The 21366-nt window shown below is 37.2% G+C and overlaps 1 protein-coding gene and 1 long non-coding RNA gene across 3 annotated transcripts in view; one reads left to right on the forward strand and one right to left on the reverse strand.

Annotated features, from left to right (window-relative positions):
- LOC147995489 (uncharacterized) overlaps positions 1-21366 on the forward strand; it is a 173340-nt gene that overhangs the window by 127368 nt on the left and 24606 nt on the right. The window lies entirely within an intron of this gene.
- Positions 1-21366, reverse strand: part of Scn9a (sodium voltage-gated channel alpha subunit 9) — a 144879-nt gene that overhangs the window by 75614 nt on the left and 47899 nt on the right. Inside the window, 3 exon segments of the mRNA NM_133289.2 lie at positions 414-503; positions 790-908; positions 3278-3585. Coding sequence (NP_579823.1) covers positions 414-503; positions 790-908; positions 3278-3535 — 467 coding nt within the window. The 5' untranslated portion in view covers positions 3536-3585.

Genomic DNA, 21366 nt, shown 5'->3' on the forward strand with positions numbered 1-21366 from the left:
GGAAGGCGTCTCTTGGAAGCTGCTTTTGGTGTACGGATCATTCTACCTCATAAAGTACATTGTGCAACGGATTTCCAGGAGCTCTTAAAATGTCCTTATCAGCTAGACATAGGTATTGGATCCATCTAGAGAATCCCAATAGAGAGTTTAAAAACAATATAGTCACTAATATGAGATGCATATCATATTTATGAACGGGAAAGATAAGCTCAAGAAACACTGTGGTATCTGATGTTTCAACCCTACCGCCAGTGAGTTAACATGGAGGAGAGAGAGAACTAAAAAGAAAATTGCACCCAGGAGAGGATACAAAACACTGTTTTATAGACTCAACTTCTAAACTTCTGGAAGGAAAAAGAATGCTTGAAAATTAGCATTTAATCCCAGTCTCATATATACTAATGAGTACTTACTCTACATTTTTGGTCCATTCTGGAGGGTTGCTCAAGGTCATGAATATGCAGTTCGTCAGAATTGTGCACATGATTAGCATGCTGAATAAGGTGGCTTCCAGTCAAGGAACATGGGACACCACAAAAGAAGAGCTGATGATGACATTGGTTGAAATGAAAGCAACTTATCTTTAGAAAATAATCAAAATGGGTGAGTGGTTACTGTGTTGAATGAAATTATCATACTCTAAAATTCTAATAAGACTACCTTCTCATTCCTCTTATATTGGAATCTAAATATTTTTCCAAGGTGCAGAAGAGCCCATATCTAGGCCTGAATACAGGAGCAAACCCAGCCTCTTGATATACTGCTTAAGGCAAGCTTTGGAAAGGATATGAGTGCACTAAGATCTTAATAGATATTCTTCTTAGAGGACTGAAGGGAGACAGCATGTACAAAGCAGGGGTGGCGTTGAAACGGAAGATTGCTTTCCCTTTGTTCAATACTATAAAAGTCTGCAGGAGGAAAAAGAGACAGGATGAAGCTCAGTGTGCAACACTCTAATCCAGCACATTGCTGTGAGCACTTTATACCTTTATGGCATAGTGCAGGGCTGAGGAAATGCTGCCCCGCAGCTTTGCAAGCACTACCATGTGTGAAAGCAGCTGTCAGTCACTGGCCAATGAACCCCAAGGCTGTTTCTTTTCAATAAGTAAATAACTGATCTGCCTACAAGTATATACAGTTTGTAGCCAAGTCCATTCTTTAGACATTGAAGCTACACATTGCAATCTACAAAGTTCATGCTGAACAAGCTCAAAATAAAGTTGACCCAAAAAAGTTTCATGATGTAAACATGTTTGTGGTAATGTGTTGGACAAACACTCTTCTCTCTCCTCCAGCCACATTCAGCCCAGAGACAGTGAGATAGGTTGAGGGAGCATCCAAAACCTATGTGTTCTCTTCAGTGGTTATAGTCACTTGTCATGTGTTTTTAAATATAACCTTTCTTTCTTCTATTATATAGATTTTTAACAGTGTGTAGAAACAATCTATCCCTCTAGTTTTTAACCACAAAACCTTGAGAGTTTTAAAACATGCTGAGAAGTGTCATTAAAAATTTTCCCATCAATTTAAGGCATGTCAGGGTTCAAAGTATCTTTTCCTTCCTTGGAGTGAGTGTGTGTGTGTGTGTGTGTGTGTGTGTGTGTGTGTGTGTGTGTGCTTGCATGCAATTGCCTAATAGGTTCTGATGTGCAAGAGTGTGTATGTGTACATGGAAGGCCAGAAGACAACTTCGTCATTTCTCAGGTGTAACTGACCTAGTTTTTATGAGGCTTTTATCTCTCAGGTTCTGCTAGGCTAGCTGGTCAGTGGACTTCAAGAAACCCATCTACCTCTGGCTTCCCAGGTCCAGGATTATAAACCAATCCATAAGGTCCATTTTTCTCTCTATTGTGGGCTCTGGGTTGAAGCTCATGTCCTCCTTGCAGTGCAGGCAACTTTGACTACAGCTACATCCCCAGCCAGAGAACGTTCTTCCAATCACCCACTCTAATTCTAGTTTTTCAGTTGTGTAGCTGAAATGGCTAAAAATAAAAATAAAAATAGTATTCACCAACAATCACTGAAAATTAAAAAGAGTAACATATACTTGTACATAGCTCAATCCTTCATTTATTGAAAAAAAACCTTAGAGTTCATTGGGCAAATTCATTTTTTAAAGTTAATTAAAAAATAAAATTAAAAGGTCCTTAAAATGATTTTTTTTCAGTGAGTGCACCGTGAATGACATTTCCCTGGATCTTATTTAGTTGAACAATTAAACAAGTAAAATATTAAAACAATCCAAGGCGAGGAACTGAGAAACACTAAGTCTTAATCACATCATTGTCTTCTGACACAGAAAGCAAGATACTTGTGTTATCTTGTGTGAGCTCTTTTTCTCCTGTTGTCTTTATGTTTTATGTAAGCATAAATGAGCTTATTATAATAAATATTTTCACCAAGTTGGGGGTGTGGAATAAGTTCATAATTCTATGTTTTTACTCATGTGGGAAATTATTTTTTTAGACAGATAGTATCTCAACAAACGACTTTCTACAACAACTTAGTGAGGAATTGAGTCATAAAAGGCAAAGAAAAGGGGTCAAAACTAAGTGCATTTTTACATAGTCTTAGCAAGATCAAGTTGTGTTACATTTGAAATTTAAAAAAATAAAAAAGTATAACTTTTGTGTTTTAAAATATTTTTCTTTTGTTGAAAAGAGATTTTCCCCCTTACACAATATATCATGGTTACAGTTGCCCTGCTTTCAACACCCTCCACGTGCTTCCCACCTCCCTTCTCATCCGGGTCCAGCCCTTTCCATCTCTCATTAGCAAACAAACAGGCTACCAAGGGATAATAATTTAAATCAGCATTATTCATTTGCCTTAAAACTTTAAAGGAAATTTAAAATCTACACACATAAGGATTACGTATTACCATGAATAGCTGCCAAGAGTTCTGGGCAGGTAGAGACATTTTCTACCAAACCTGATAATAACTCGAGTTTGATCCCTAGACCTCACATAATGGAAGCAGAGAAATAACTTCGACTAAGGAGTCATCTAACTTCACCCACACACCTCACATACTAAACAAGTGCAAAGTAGCTGTGACACCATAAATACCTAAAAAAATATGTTGAATAATTAGTCCATTCAAGTAAGCGTGCCGATACCACTATCAATTTTAACGAAATACTAGAAAAAGCACATATTCTCAGCAACCTAATATGTATTTTCTATAATGCTTATGGCATGAGGTCATTGATGGTCATGTACCTTTGGTATGGGATGATATCAAAGAACTCTTGTCACTGAAGTCTCAATAACTTACTTTTTTGTCAGCATAGTATGGGTCCAGGTCCTCCAGGGGCTCTGACACCATTCCAGGGGGAATGTCTCCATAGATGAAGGGGAGCTGTTTCCCAGCTTCCAAGTCACTGCTGGGCTTGGGGCCTTCTTCCTCATCATCTTTCTTTTCGTCTTTGTGTTCCTTGGCTTTTTCTTCAGAAATACGCTGTTCAATGAGGGCAAGGGACTGTTTTGTGAAGTGAACGAAACTCTGAGGTCCTGGAGGAGGCAGCATCGCCATCTTTTCATCCTGTATGTTTTATTTCCCCTTTGACTCCTTACCTAAGAGGCCTGGGTGGAAGTGAAGAAAGGAAAATGTAACAATATCGCTTCTAGAGAAGATAATTTTAAAACTAATGATAAAAATATCCAGTCTTTGGGGATGCACTCAGTAGCTGTGATTGCTACTGATTACCAATGTGACCTACAACACCCCCTAGGACACATGACCCTAGACTCAGCTGGGAGGGATTATCTACATTGAGTTTGCCTAAGAGTATGACAGTGAAGGAGGATCTAGATTAAATGAACTGAATTGTGAATACCTTCCTTGAATGTAGGCAGCACCATTTCATGGCCTGGGACTCAGGACAGCATAAAAAGAAGAAAGTCCTCTGGACTCATGCATTAACCATCATGTGCTTCCTGAGCATGGACACAGTACACCCAATGACCTCAAGGTCATACTGCCATGACTTTATTGCTATGGTGGATTGTATCCTTGAACAGTGAGTCAAATTATACCCTCCTTTCCTTAAGCTTGCTTCTTGTTGGGTATTTGTTACAGTAAAAAGAAAGCAACTAATGCAGTCTTAGAGTATTTTCTTTTATGCACAAGGGCTTTTACTCTGACTTGTAGATCTAAACAAACAAGTAAACAAACAACATATAGGAGTATAAGAGGCAATGTGCATATAAACTCATAACAAAGTATGATGTAACCATTGCTGGTCAAGGAATATGTGCTACTTTGTTAAAATATTTTAATCTAAAGTCAGCTCTAAAGTGGAATAAAGACAGTTTCCTGAGGAAATATTTTAAATTTTAAATAACTTTTATTTTTCCATGTGTGTGTGTGTGTTGTGTGTGTGTGTGTGTGTGTGTGTGCGCGCGCGCGCGCGTGTAATGATCGAACACTGTTTCTCTGTCATCTATGGTCAAACTTGTTTAAAAAGAAAACAAGCTTATACTCTGGCACTGTTATTGATGTTTGTGACTGTTCCCAGACAACATATCTGTAGTTTAAGGTGAAAAGTGAAATGCACAGTAAATGTTTGAAAATGTTCAGTGGAATCATGAAGTTTGCTTTGCTCAGGACTTCAATGTAGTGCGAACATTGGATTTTGTTATCCATGCTAGCAATCCGAAGGCTTCTCATTGTGCTCAGCATGGTGGCCCCTCACTATTGATGCCAGAATTCCAGAGGGTAAGGCAAAAATCTTGAATTCAAGATGAGCATAGACTATATTGCAAATTTGCTCTTTAAAAAGTATTCAAACAGCAAACTTGACCACCTGTGTATTAAGGGACTTCTTCACATGCAGTAGAAGGGTAAATTATTCAGCTCTTCCCCGACCCCTGACACGACACACCAGAATATAAGTGGCATGTGAATTATAGTAATGACAAAAGTAGGAACATAAATGCATAAAGAAGTTGCTGAAACTATTTTTACCAGGATTTCTCCCATTCCCGTGGCAAACCAATAAGCGTCAATCAGGACAATGTAGATTCCTTTCTCCTCAGGCACCCAGGCACATTGCAAGTGAACTGTCTGAGAAGCAGGGTCCCCAGGTGTCATAACTAAAGTGGAATCCTCAACATGCAGAGGAATCAAAGATGGGGCATGGCTCATCTGTTACTAGAGCTGCTTTCGGTGTCCCCTACTCAGCTGTGTGATTAAGTTCATGTAGAAATTGTAGGTTTCGTCAGAAACATTTGAATACAACACAGAAATTTTTGAATGTTGTTTGCTTTAGGATTTCTAAAACAAATCCAGCTCCTAAGAGGGATGCTATTTATGGTTTCTGAGGTAGTCGACATATCATGGTACACGTCTTCATATATCTTTCTAAACAGCTAACTCATCCTTAATTACAGGAAGTGTCTTACCCAAAACTAAATCTGCACATTTCTTTATACCTGATATTTATAGTTGTCACAATTAAGAGAAAATTAGCTTTGTCTTCAACATACTTAGGTGTAAAAGGCATACTCTTCACATGCAGTAGAAGGGTGAATTAAGAAGAGTTACCATATTCGGTTCTTCCCCTACCCTTGACACCACACATCAAAATATAAGGGGCATGTGAATTATAGTAATGACAAAAGTAGGAATATAAATGCATAAAGAAATTCTTGAAACTATTTTTACCAGGATTTGGATTATTCAATCCAAAGGTAGACTTAGCTTCACTCTAGCAAAGACAAATATGACTACGATTAGTACTTCACATAATTTTTCTACTCTCATGTAGAAACAGATGGAGGTTTAGTCACATGTCAGGAGATAATCACAGGTTAGTAGGAGGTAACAGTGTGTTCTGTTTGTGGGATAAAGATAGACATTTCTGACATAAATGGTTGCACTCTTTGCCCTTTCTCTATTTAATTACTACACTGGAGAATGGAAAGACATTTATAGGAAGAGGCAGAGATGACAAATATTGAATGTCATGGTGTGTTATATTTTGGAGTAATATATCCATACTCATACACTTTGAATTATGAAGCTGCATAATTGTGAGTGTAGAAGCATGGTCTTGGGCAGTTAATATTATTAGTTTGTGAAGAAAAATCTCAATAATTAATTAACTGTACCAGAACTGTCATCATAAACCTGCTAATCTGAATCCAGATGTTGGTAGCTTTATTGAATTTATATTTATTTAATTTGAGAAGCAATGCCCTAAGAACAATTGCCACCAATGCCTGAGAAATTGCAAAGCATAGACAGAGTTCCTCAGCCTTCACTGAGTTTCTCTGGGCTCTTGGTGAACATGACTGAAGGACTAATGATTATGTACATTCTGAAGTAGATAGTAAGGTCTTCTGTTGTTCTCCTCTCAAGAATTGATTAAAGTCTGTGTAAATAGATACATTTCATGATCTGTGATGTCTACACTCAGTTCCATTGTTTTTATACTTTCATTTCTATTTTTTCTATCTATCTATCTATCTATCTATCTATCTATCTATAAAATGTATGAATCATCTATCATCTATTTATCTATTATCTATCGCTTTAACTAATATATCATCTATACATCTTTTATCCAAATATATCTAAGTTATCTATCTAATATCAATCATCTATCTATTTAATGTATGTATGTGTCATCTATTTATCTATCATCTATTCTATCTATGAACTATCTATCATGTTTGCCTGTCTATCTATATGAATCAATCTATCATCTATCTATCTATCTATCTATCTATCTATCTATCATCTATCTATCTATCTATCTAATCTCTCATTTATCTATCTAGACTATCTAATGTATATCTATTAATTTATTTATCATTTATCTCTCTAATGTATGTATCATCTATCTGCCAACCATTTATTTATCTATAATCAATTTGACTATTCATACATATCCACACAAGCACCTGAATAACCAAATGTCATACAAGCAGATGAGGTATGTGTACGTATGGTGAATTCACATTTGCAAGAGATTATGCCTTATTTTCTTGATGAAGGACAAACCAATGGAGACAGTAAGTACCAATTTAACAGCATGTTCTGGGAAATGACATTATAGAAATAGTGATTGGACACTGTCGTCTTCATGTAGGCTGGGGAAATGAAACTTTACTTTGTTTTAGTAATAAGACTCCTTTCAAGAAGAGCAGCTCTAGTTGGCATCTGAATGTCATTGGAAATTTGATAAAACAGGTTTGTAAAATGGTTGGTTGGCAGGGTTCAAATGGACAATGAAACTAAACTTGGAAAAACAACACAGAAATATAAGTGATGGGATACACCGTTTCTGCTACCACAGCTGCTTTCAACTTTCTTGCCTACGTGATGAATAATTAAGCCAGGTACATTTTTATCACTAAAGCATCCATAAGAACCACATGATCATTTCATTAGATGCTGAGAAAGCATTTGACAAAATTCAACACCCCTTCATGATAAAAGTCCTGGAAAGATTAGGAATTCAAGGCCCATATCTAAACATAGTAAAAGCCATATACAGCAAACCAGTAGCCAACATCAAACTAAATGGAGAGAAACTTGAAGCAATTCCACTAAAATCGCGAACTAGACAGGCTGCCCACTCTCTCCCTACTTATTCAATATAGTTCTTGAAGTACTAGCCAGAGCAATCAGAAAACAAAAGGAGATCAAGGGGATACAGATCGGAAAAGAAGTCAAAATATCACTGTTTGCAGATGATATGATAGTGTACTTAAGCAACCCCAACAGTTCCACTAGAGAACTACTTGACCTGATAAACAACTTCAGCAAAGTGTTGGGGTATAAAATTAACTCAAACAAATCAGTAGCCTTCCTCTACTCAAAGGATAAAAAGGCTGAGAAAGCAATTAGGGAAATGACATCCTTCACAATAGTCCCAAATAATATAAAATATCTTGGTGTGACTAACCAAACGAGTGAAAGATCTGTATGACAAGAACTTCAAGTCTCTGAAGAAAGAAATTGAGGAAGATCTCAGAAGATGGGAAGATCTCCCATGCTCATGGATTGGCAGGATTAATATAGTAAAGATGGCCATTTTACCAAAAGCGATCTACAGATTCAATGCAATCCACATCAAAATTCCTACTCAATTCTTTATAGAGGTAGAAAGAGCATTTTGCAAATTCATTTGGAATAACAAAAACTATACTCAACAATAAAAGAACTTCTGGGGGAATCACCATCCTTGACTTCAAGCAGTATTACAGAGCAATAGTCATAAAAACTGTATGGTATTGATACAGAGATAGGCAGATAGATCAGTGGAACAGAATTGAAGACTCAGAAATGAACCCACACACCTATGGACACTTGATCTTTGACAAAAGAGTTAAAACCATCAAATGGAAGAAAGATAGCATTTTCAGCAAATGGTGCTGCTTCAACTGAGATCAGCATGTAGAAGAATGCAAATTGATCTATTCTTATCACCCTGTACAAAGCTTAAGTCCAAGTGGATCAAGGACCACCACATCAAACCAGATATACTCAAACTAATAGAGGAAAAAGGGGGAAGACTCTTGAACACTGGGGAAATTTTCCTGAACAAAACACCAATGGCTTATGCTCTAAGATCAAGAATCGACAAATGGGACTGCAAATCTTCTGTAAGGCGAAAGACACTGTCAGTAGGACAAAACAGCAACCAATAGATTGGGAAAAGATCTTTACCAATCCTACATCTGATAGAGGGCTAATATCCAAAATATACAAAGAACTCAAGAAGTTAGTCTCCAGAGAGCCAAATAACCCTATTAAAACTGGGGTACAGAGCTAAACAAAACATTCTCAGCTAAGGAATATCAAATGGCCAAAAAGCACCTAAAGAAATGTTCAACATTCTTAGTCATCAGGGAAATGCAAATCAAAACAACCCTGAGATTCCACCTCACACCAGTCAGAATGGCTAGGATAAAAAAACTCGGGTGACAGCAGATGCTGGCGAGGATGTGGAGAAAGAGGAACACTCCTCCATTGTTGCGGGATTGCAAGCTGGTACAACCATTCTGGAAACCACTGGAGGTTCCTCAGAAAATTTGACATTCCACTACCTGAGGACCCAGCTATACCTCTCTTGGGCATATACCCAAAAGATGCTCCAATATATAACAAAGACACATGCCCTACTATGGTCATAGCAGCCTTATTTATAGTAGCCAGAAGCTGGAAAGAACCCAGATGCCCTTCATCAGAGGAATGGATTAAAAAACTGTGGTACATCTACACAATGGAGTACTGCACAGCTATCAAAAACAAGGACTTGATGAAATTCATAGGCAAATGGAAAGAAATGGAAAATATTATCCTGAGTGAGGTAACCCAATCATAGAACAACACACTTGGTATGCATGCATTAATAAGTGGATATTAGCCCAAAAGCTCGAATTACCCAAGATGTAATCTACAGACCACAGGAAGCTCAAGAAGAAGGATGAACAAAATGTGGATGCTCCCATTCCTTCATAAAAGGGGGATAAAAAATATCCATAGGAGGGGATAGGGAGGCAAAGTTTAGATCAGAGACTGAAGGAATGGCCATTCAGAGCCTGCCCCACATGTGGCCCATAGATATACAGCCACCAAAACTTGATAACATTGATAAAGCTAAAAAGTGCATGCTGAAAGGCACCGGATATAGATCTCTCCTGAAAGACACATCCAAAGCTTGTCAAATACAGAGGCGAATAACCGCTGTACTGAGAACAGGACCCCCTTTGGGGGAATTAGAGGAAGGATTGAAAGAGCTGAAGCGGCTTGCAATCCCATAATAGCAACAATGCCATCCAACCAGAGCTTCCAGGGACTAAAGCACAACTGAAAGACTATACATGGTCTGACCCAGGGCTCCAACTTCATATGTAGCAGAAAATAGCCTTGTTGGGGCAACAGTGGAAAGGGAAGTCCTTGGTCCTGCCAAGGTTGGAACCCCAGTGCAGGGGAATGTTGGAGGGGAGGGCAGTAAGGGGAGTGGATGGAGGAGAACACTCGTATGGGGGGGGGGGAGGGGATGGGAGCTTATGGACAGGAAACTGGGAAAGGGAATAACATTTGAAATGTAAATAAAGAAATATATCTAAGAAAAAAAAGAAATGATACTTTCTGAGCTAAGATTTATGTGGTGAGATGGGGTGGTAAAAACTCTGACCCAAAATTGTTCCTGTCTAAAAGAAATGCAAAGACAAAAATGAAGAAAGGACTGAGGGAAAGGAGGTCCAGTGACAGGCCCAATTTGGGATCCATCTCCAGGGTAGGTTCCAACGCCTCTCTTGACACTGTTACTGATGCTAAGATGTACTTTCAGACAGGAGCCTAGCATGGCTGCCTTCCCAGAAGCCCAACAAACAGCTGAAAGTGTCAGATACTTAAACTCAACCAATGGACAGAAGCTGGGGACCCCAGGGGTGGAATTAGGGAAAAGCTGGAAGAAGCTAAGGAGGAGGACAACTCCATAGGAAGACCAGCAGTCTCAACTAACTTGGACCCCAAGGTCTCCCAGACACTGAGCCAGCAACCAAACAGCATACACCAATTGATATGAGACCCACGATATATATATATATATATATATATATATATATATCTGATATATATACCTGATATATATATATCTGAGATATATATATCTGAGATATATATATATCTGAGATATATATATCTGAGATATATATATATCTGAGATATATATATCTGAGATATATATATCAGATATATATATATCAGATATATATATATCAGATATATATATATATATATATATATATATATATATATATCAGAGGACTGCCTGATCTAGCCCCAGTGAGATACACCTAACCCCAAAGAGACTTGAGTCTCTCTCCAGGGAGTGGGGAAGTCTGGTGTGTGATGTGGTGTGGGGACATCCTCTTGGAGACGGGGGAGGAGGTATGGGATGAGGAACAGTCAGAGGTCAGAATGGAAGGGGGATAATGGCTGGACTATAAAAAAGGATTAAAGAGTGTAAAAGAGAAAGAAGCGAATCTAAAAATGCCTAATGAAAACAAAAAAATCTAAATGTACAGAAACTCTGTGTTAAAATTACTTTATTTCACATGTGGGTAATGTGCTTGAAAGATTGTTGTGCACCCTGTTCACACAGTGCCCTGAGATCTCCTGGAACTAGAATTACAGATGGCTGTGAGGTTCTGGAAATGGAATTCTGTCCTCTGGAAGAGCAGCTGGTGCCAACTACTGAGGCATCCTACCAGCCCCCAGGAACTCTTTAAAACATTAAATGAAAAACATCACTGGCAGAAAAAAGAACGTAAGAGCCACATAATACTGAAGAGTAGAAGGCATCTTGAAAAGTTAAAGAAAATATAATAAAATGGAAAGAAGAAATGTTTCCTTAATATATTAACTATTAACTATTAACATAATACTATATCACAATGCAAAACGCAACAAAGAACAAAATTACTCTAAATATACAAATATTTAACCATGTCAAAAATCACAAAGAAATAAAAATTAAAATATGGGAAGCCAGATATTGTTTATTAATATATGAAAATATCAATAAAATAGCAGTGATGTTTGAGAAGAAATGTCCAAAAATATGAATGAGGTACACAACAGCAAAGATGTTTCGCATACCTAGCAAAAGTCTTAAATACATTGGCTGATGTTTATTGCCAAATGCTTCCCATCTAGGAATTTATCCAGAGCCAGCAATGTCAAATGTCTTCTAATAACTATGAAGATGTTTATTGAAATGTTTTTGTATTACGTAAAATTATAATCAATACAAAAGTCAGAATTTATTAAGCAGCAAAATGAACATACAAGAATCGACCTAGGCAGCCTTTGAAGAATGCTTTCATAGACTATTGGGTTATAAACAGCTTATAATGCATCTTGATGGAATGCAAATTTCATTCACACATGGAGTAAGTTAAAAATTTAAATGTGTGGAAATACACTCAGTATGTAATGTATTTAATGTAAGTAATCACTGGTCTGCAATGACTATCCTAAAACAAAATTGATTGCATTTCTTTATATGTGTATGTGTTTCCTTAGAAAAATGTTAACATCATGTTTTTCCTTACATGCTGTAGGGTGGGTGTCAAGCTTCAGTCAGTTTTCGCCTGTAGTGGTAGGTTCTGAGGGTCAAACTCAGGTTGTCAGGTTTGATGGTGAGCAGTTTACCTTCTGAGCAAACTCACTCACTCACTATGGAGCATTTTAACTGATTATTCCTACTAATTTAATCATACTTTTGTTTTAAATATTTTATGCTATGAAATGCCTACTCATGTCAAAAATGGTAATACTTTATAATGAAGTGTTCTGATCTTGTTTTTACTTAGCAAATGAACCAGTATTTGTTACTGCCAAGTTTCACTGCTACTTTGAACCGAGAGGCCACCATCCTGTTTACCATTACTATGAATGTATATTCTTTAGAGTGAAAATACAATCTTACCCACAAATACTTTTTTTATTTCATTAGTATTTTGCACATTTTTCATTAATCTTACAGAAAAGGGTTATTTAGATGATTGCCAAGAGAAAAACCTTAATATATTATGTTGGTACCTGGGACTATCAAAAGTTGAAGTAAATATGGAGGCAGTCGGAATACTGATTTCTTTCTGACCTTTTTTGTGGAATTTATCCATTGTTAATTCTAGTTTTTTTTTTAATTCACGTAATTCTTTCTTTACACTCCAGATTTGATCCCCCTTCCAGTCCACCCTCTGACTGGTCAACATGCCATACCTTCTCCCTTCCCTGCCCTGCTCTCTTCTTCATGAGGTTGTCTCCATCCCCCATCCCCATCCCCACCCACTAGACCTCCCCATTCCCTGGGACCTCCAGCCTCTTGAGGGTTAGGTGCATCTTCTCTGACTGAGCTCAGACCTGGCAGTCTTCTGCTATATATGTGTTGGGGGCCTCATCTCAGCTGGTGCATGCTGCCTGGTTGGTGGTCCAGTGTCTGAGAGATCTCTGGGGTCCCGGTTTATTGAGACTGCTGGTCCTCCTACAGGGTCACCCTCCTCCTCAGCTTCTTCCAGCTTTCCCCTAATTCTGCCACAGGGGTAACTAGCTTCTGTCCATTGGTTTGGTCTAAATATCTGCATCTGGTTCTTTGAGCTGCTTGTTGGGTCTTTAGCAGGGTAGTCATAAGAGTTCCCTTTATGTGACCACTCCATAGCCTCAGTAATGGAGGCCTTTGGGTCTCCCCTAGAGCTGGGTCCCACTTTGGGTCTGTCGTTGGACCTCCTTTTCCTCAGGCTCTTCTCCATTTTGTCCCTGCAGTTCTTTCAGACACTTTTATGAAAACCATTATGGGTCAGTTTTTGACTGTTGAATGCCAAACCCTTCTCTCACTTGATTCCCTGTCTTTCTGCTGGAGGTGGGCTCTACAAGTCCCTCTCCCCACTGTAGGATATTTCATCTAAGGTCCCTCCCCTTGAGTACGGAGAGTCTCTCACCTCCCAGGTCTCTCCTATATTCTGGAGGGTTCCTCCACCTCCTACTCCCAAGGTTGCCTGTTTTTATTCTTTCTGCTGGCCTTCAGGGATAGATCTATCTAATTTTCTGAAGAACCTCTGGATTGATTTCCAGAGTGGTTGTACCAGTTTGCATTTCACCAGCAATGAAGAATGTTCTTCTTTCTCTGCTATCTGGCCAACATGGGCTGTCATCTAAGATCTTGATCTTATGCATTCGGATTGGTGTAAGGTAGAATCTCAGGGCCACTTTGATTTGAATTTCCTTAATCCCTAAGGACTTTGAACATTTCTTTAGGTGCTTCTCAGCCATTTGATATTCCTCTGTTGTGAATTCTCTGTTCACTTCTATATCCCATTTTTTGATTGGGTTGTTTGGTTTTCTGGTGGTTAGCCTCTTGAGTTCTTTATATATTTCAGATATTCAGTGAAGATTTTTTCCCCCAAACTGTAGGTTGACGATTTGTCCTATGGACTATTTGTCTTGTGCCTTACAGAATCTTTCTGGTTTCATGAGGTCCCTTTAATCAATTCTTGATCATAAAGCGTGAGCCATTGGAGTTCTGTTTAGGAAATTTCCCCCTATGCTAATGAGTTCAAGGCTCTTTCGCACTTTCTCTTCTATTTGATTTAGTGTATCTGGTTTTATGCTGAGGTCCTTGGTCCACTTGAACTTGAGCTTTGTGTAAGGGTGTAAGGTGACAAATATAGGTCTATTTTCATTTTATTACATACAGATATTCAGTTAGACCAGTACAATTTATTGAAGATACTTATATATCTCTTTAGGTATCATCTATGTCTTTCTAACCATCCATTTTTTATTTTTTTCTTCATATGTTCTCTTAGTTATACAGTGTTAGCTATAATTAATACCAATGGCCCTTTTAAAATAGATATCACCCCTTAATGTCTGTATTTCCAGTGTAGTCACAGGAATGATGTCATGCGGGTAATTTCATGAAATCTCTTGAAGCCAGAAGGAAAATCCCTAGAGTCCGTGAATCTGGAGAAAATGATGCAGATGAGAAAGGAGCTGAAACTGAAGGCACAGCATACAGCAGGTATCTAATGCATCGGAAAGGAGTGATCAGAGTTGACACATGTGGCGAGAACAAAAGAGAACAAGGTGATTAACCGAAGGATTGTTCGTTCAACAATGTTTCAGGGCACACTTTCTGATATAACCCCCTCTTTACTCTTTATCTAACTACGAAACAATGTGGTACACCCCTAAACTGAACTGAAAAAAATCAATTTTAAAATCAGCTATGCTGGGTTACTAGGGTGTTAATATCCACTGCAGCTAGAAACACGGTGGAATCCAGAGAATTCTTATTTGCTTCTCTTTACACATATACACTAAGCTGTAGTCTGGATATCAGGATGCCAGGCAGGTAAAGAGAGCTTGAAGCTATCCTTCCTTTTTGAAGAATGACTTATTTGGTAAACAAACCTATACCAATACATAGCTAGAAACAACCTTCCCTGAAAGTACTCTACTCTTTCCCCAGGAGGGATTAGAGAACAAATGATACATTTATATACCAGTACTAGCAAACAGAAACTGTAGACACAAGTGAATGGACCAAATGCTTAAATCCAGAAAAACTTACAAATACTATATATATTTAAAGAGGATAAAACTAGTACTCCTTGAGAAGTCTGAGGGAATAGGAAATCTACTACATAATGGGCATCAGCAGTAATAAGGACACAGTTATTTATTAGTAAAGACATGGCGATCAAATAAAATTTCGATGATCTCTAATAAAAGAAGTCAGAAATTAAATGGAATTCCAAAATGTAAACTAAAGTACACATTATAGAAAATTTAAAAGGTTCCAGAAATAGGATCACTGTACATAAATGACAATCAGATTGCCATTAAAAAAAAATCTCCAACCACCCTCTTTCCTCTACCATACTGAGAGAAACAGTTTGTGTAAATCTCTATTTCCATACTACCTCACATAAAGTCTGATAGCAAATATAACAGAGTTTGAAGTATAATGAGACCCAAAATAGTTCTTTTTTTATTTTCTGTGAAGAATTATTTGGATTTAAATAGTATTTCAAAAAGAAGCTAGAATACAAGAAACACTTTATATTAGATTGGTTGGCAAACAGTCTGAATAAAGGGAAGGGAAGATATTTCTTCAAAAAGCCCCAACAATTGTATAGTTTTCCAAACAGAGAGCAAATCAGTATGGCATGCAAATTGACCTGCCAAGGAATTCTAATTCTAATTCTAATTCTAATTAAGCTTGATATGGTCTTCAAGTTACACATTTTTTTTTTCCTTCGGAGCTGGGGACCGAACCCAGGGCCTTGCGCTCCCTAGGCAAGCGCTCTACCGCTGAGCTAAATCCCCAACCCCAAGTTACAAAATTTAAATGAGCGTTTTATTTCTTTTTCCTTGTCAAACCACCTTGTTAAATTTGTCAAAAGAAAAGCATTTTTATACTTTGGCTAGAGTGTCATTTTGCTCCCGTGGTAATTACCAAGGCTTATGAGAAATGTAAGGGTAGAAACAGGCAAGAACAGACAAAAATAGTTGTATGCCTATCTATATGAACAGACTTTGTGAGTGTAAAGATTCATTTCTTAGTTCAGGTTCTGCTTTCTGCTTTCAGTTCAAGATGTGAGCTTTAGCATCCTCTTCTAATAATCATGCTTGCTGCAGTTTGTCTCATCTCTCTGCCACTCCGGACAGCTACTGTCCGGAAACATACTCAAGCAAACTTTTTAACCCCAAAATTTCCTTGGTTATCATGTTTTATTACAGCAATATACAAATACCTAATACGGAGCAGTAACAGACATGTTCAAATGAGAGCTGAAATATAGGCTCGGGGATATTCTCATGAAAATATGAATCAAACATCTGGAGCTGGGATAAACATAATTCAAACGGCTGAGAACTTCAAAATGGGGCAAAAAAGAGGAAGCAGAAATGATACATGTATTGTTGCTGACGTTAGAAAATTAGACGTAATGCTTAAAGCTGTTAAAACGGTGAGACCAACATAGTTCTTAGAGATATCAAGAAACTAAAAATATAAGGAACCTAATGGAGAGAGATGTGAAACAAAACCTTGTGGTCATTTCCTTGCATAATTTTTAATCTTACAATGCTAATTCAAGACAAGCAAAACCGGCTGTAAGCTGAAGGGAAACAATGAACCTCTGTCTTGAGTCAAACAAGTCAGTGTTCAATTTTGAGTGTATAAAATACACATCTTCTGCATTGGATGTTTAAAGTACTGGTTGATTCAATCTTCCAAATATCGACAATATTTAAATCTGCTTGGAGATAAATTGTCAAGACTTCACAACTGGTTTTATTAATATATCCCAAGGACACAGCATGACACATGGGAAGATTCTGTCTTCTCCGGTTTCAATGTAAAGGAATATGAACACTTTACCAGGAGTAAGCTGTGGATGGGTAATGGGGTACACAAGGTCAAATGTCTTAGAATCTGTCATTAATTCTGCCATGACTGTCTTCTGTGCACAGGCATTCTACATTACATAAAAACAAGAATTTTCAGTGTGGAATTTATGAGTTTTAACTCTAATATTTTCTTAAGTACTGCCATTTTAATCTCTTCCTTTATGTAAGACAATTATCAAGGAATACTTGATGTAGTATCGTCCACAGCAGGGTGATGTCATAGTTAGCCTAACTGACTTTTGGTTCTTGACCACAATAAATACTAGAATTTCCTGTGTAATTTAAATACCAGCAGACGATAGAACAGTAATCCTGAAACAAAATTCTCAGGGAAGAGCCTAATCTGTCTTTTTTAAAGACTATAATTTAGTAATGGGAGCTTTCCATTAAGAACTACTGAAGGGGATTGCAACTCAATATTAATATCATCCAACTGGCCCCCCCCAGAGCTCCCAGGGACTAAAACACCAACCAAAGAGTACATGTGAGGGGTCCATGGCTTCGTCCACATATATAGCAGAGGATGGCCTTATCTGTCATCAATGGGAGGGGAGCCCTTGGTCCTGTGGATGCCCGATGACCCACTGTAGGGGGTACTAGAGGGGTTAGGCAGGAGTGAGTGGGTTGGGAAGCACCCTCTTAGAGGCAAAGGAGAGAGGGAATAGGATGGGGAGTTCAAAGAGGGAAGGGGAAACGTGAAATGTAAATAAATAAAATAACCAAAAAATAAATAAATACAACTACTTAAAGTGTGCGTTGAGGGAGTGCATGGAGATCAGAAGACAACATGCGGAATCAGTTGTTCCCTCCTTTTGCTATGTGAGTCTGGGAAGTAAACACTTGACCAGAAGCCCTCTTGCTGGACCAAGAAGCACATTTAAAATAAAATATATATTTACTTATGTAAGCATGCATAAAATAACGGAGATGTTTTATCAGTCAAAAAAATAGAAGAAATTCACTTTAAAATGAGTTTGGATGTTGTTTTATTTGAAAAACAATAAATAGAAGGTTATATTTAAAGTGAGACAGGGCAAACATAACTTATTAAATATAGATGAATGGTAATAGTAATTATCATAAAGATGAATGTTTAGAACTCTGTGTTTTTTAACTGGCCAAAGAAGAGATGGAATGAGGAAAAATTATTGGAGGAAGGATGGAGGGAAGAAAGAAGGGAGAAATAATAGATAGATAGATAGATATAGATATAGATAGATGATAGATAGAATGATAGATTTATATATAGATAGATGGGTAGGAAAAGGAATAGATAGAATGATAGATAGATAGATAGATGATAGATAAAATGATAGATTGACATATGGATAGATAGATAGATAGATAGATAGATAGATAGATGATAGATAAAATGATAGATTGACATATAGATAGATGGATAGGTAGATAAATAGATACATAATAGATGGATAGATAGATGATAGATAAAATGATAGATTGATGTATAGATAGATGGGTAGGTAGATAAATAGATACATAGATGGATAGATAGATAGATAAGTGGATAGATAGACAGATAGATGGATAGACATATAGATAGATAGATAGATAGATAGATAGATAGATAGATAGATAGATAGATAGACATATAGATAGAGGGATATATATTTCTTAAAGGAGAGAAGGAAGCTTACAGATGACCAAAAGGAGAGGAGAGAATAATACAATAAAATAGCAGATGAGTGACAGTATGCCCATAGTATCCTCGCCTACTTCCTGCTGAAAGAACAAAAATCCAAGCAAGCTTTTCAGCATATTAATTTTTATTTTTAATTCTTTCTGCTTTAGCCTCCACTCGTGCCACTGACCTGGTGCCATCACTATCAGCAAGCCCGCCTTTGAGTCTTTTACTTTCTCCATATGCATTTGAGGCAGGCAGTGCCTCTACCCAGACTATCCCACACAGTCAATCATCCCTCAGACCTGTCTGCTCTAAGAGAACTTCAGACAATCTGTTGCTAAGCAACAGGCAAGGACAAGGAAGTACCACTGCTGTGGTAAACGAACCAGGGGTGCATTTAGCCTTTCAAGCATTTATCTTAGAATGCTGAATTGCTTGCTTTCAGCACTAGATGACAAAATTTCCCACCAAAGCAATAACATTAAAAGAATTATTTATTTTTATCAGCCTCAGAAGCAAAACTAGGGATTATTTTTGTGTCTTATTTACTTATTTTAATCTATATTTCATTTAATTTTTGGGAATCCATATTTAAGTATATATTTGCACTCTGCCCCCTCTTTTCTCCTTTCAGCTCCTCTTATGTACCCTGACTCCTTGAATTCATGGTCTTTTATTCTTTACTACTTTTCAATTATCATTGCTTCTACACACACACACACACACACACACACACACACACACACACACATTCACACACATACACGTTTCTGAACATAACCTGCTAAGTTCATTAAGTGTTTCTCATACATATATGAGTCCAGGGCCGTGACTTTTTAAAATTGGATCATCCATTAGGAGAAGCATCTCTAGAACAGACATGCTCAGCAGTCATTTAGAAATATGTATTGGAAAAAAATGTGTATTGGTTTCTGTATTTTTTCTAAATCCTGAGTTCTCCAAAAATAAAAGACTGAATATATGGCCTAGTTTATCGTTTAGCCAATATAAAATTGGTAAAAAAAATATTCAGGATAATCTGTGCTTACCCTGCAGTGCACATGTATTAGATGAAGAAAAGTCAATGTTGTGTCAGAGCTCACAGATGATGAAGAATCACAATCCTCATGGTCCCAATCCTGGCCCTATAGTTCTGAGCTGTGGCTCTCTGCAGAGTACATCATCACTTTAAACTGTGGTTTCTTAATGAGAATATTGGGATGAATGATCACACAGTCGAGAAAATGTTTCGGGTGGGATAGAAATCTATGCAAAGTACCTAGCAATTTCTTAGCCTTTTAAACACAGAACATTTCACATCTCTATAAAGTAGCCAGTGTGAATCAATGACTTTAGGAGAAGTTTTGAAACTGTAAAATATGAGATTTAAAATTTGGATTTACCACAAGTCACGAGAATGTGACATTTAGGGTACACCACTCGTTAAAAATCAAACTGGACAGACTTGGGTCATTAGCAGTCAGTTTATACACTGCCTCTGTAGACAGTAAAATTGAACCTAGTACTGATTGCCAGAGGATTAGTTTGTGTCTCCAATGCTTTCATTCAGGTAAATTCTTTTTTAACTTTACTTGAAGATATCATAAGCATTATTAATTAGAATAAATTACATGTTTCAGGAAATGCCATTATGATTTTTAGCTCTTTTAAATATCATGATCAATATTTCTAAACTCAAAAGGAAGCAAATTCCATCATTTGGTTCCTCTTCTGAGAGGCATTTAAGTATCATTAATGGAGTCTCTGAACAGAGTACAAGAATGAGCCCTTCCTTCAGGCATAGACATAGCTCAAGTCACTGAAGTCTCTGGAGAGCTTCAGGGACTCTGGTGCTTGGAATGGATATTGTTTCAAAACCTATCAGGAGGGTAACAGTGGCAGTTATCAGTGCAAAATTCCACTTTTTAAGGGATTTGTTTAGTAGACTTTTGTAAAATCCTTTTGTATAGAGAAAACTTATGGAAGAACTTCACTAGACACTGATGGTCCAAACTGTGACTCTCCCAGAAACTGTGAATGTGAATTCCTGTATTCATTTTTACCCTAGTGATTAAATGGGGGAACGCGTGAGCTGTGCTCGTCCATTATCACTAACAAAGGTCTCACTGGATTCCTGTATTCTTTTGACCACATAGAAGGTGCCTGATGGTGGGGATTTAAATTGTAATTACCAAATGATTTGTGACAATTCTATTGTGGTTAAGGTAGGCTAGATTCATATTATGTGTACATAATTGATATGTTCTATCTTGTTTGTTAATGAATATCATCAGCATATGTCTTACATATTTTATCTTCTGTTTTAAGAAACCTTTCTTACAAACTTAAACAGCAAGTCTTGCTGGATAATTTTCAATTATTCCTTGCCTCTCTAGTTATAACTTTAGGGCAAACACATGGTAAATCCTTTATTTCAGGGTGTTACAAAATAATTACCAGTTTACAATTCCATTGCAATCTCAGACTATTTTATATACCCTTCTCCATCCTGCCCTGCAGTTTCTTACCTGCGGTAACATAAATTCCATTTAACAAATCAAATTAAAGACGATTTCAAAATCAGAATAGAATTACCAAAATAATTCTATTCAGATCCAAGTTATCAAAAATAAAACCAATGAAAAAATTCAAAAACATGTAAAAATTTCACTTTTATATTGAGGATCACTGTTGCCAAGTGGAACCTCTTTGAAATGTTACTTCTAGAAATAATTATGATTTTTAACAGGTAAAATTTGGGCCGAGTGTCATTCATTTT

Source organism: Rattus norvegicus, chromosome 3 (assembly GCF_021556685.1).
Source record: "Rattus norvegicus strain SHRSP/BbbUtx chromosome 3, alternate assembly SHRSP_T2T, whole genome shotgun sequence".
Lineage (NCBI taxonomy): Eukaryota > Metazoa > Chordata > Mammalia > Rodentia > Muridae > Rattus > Rattus norvegicus.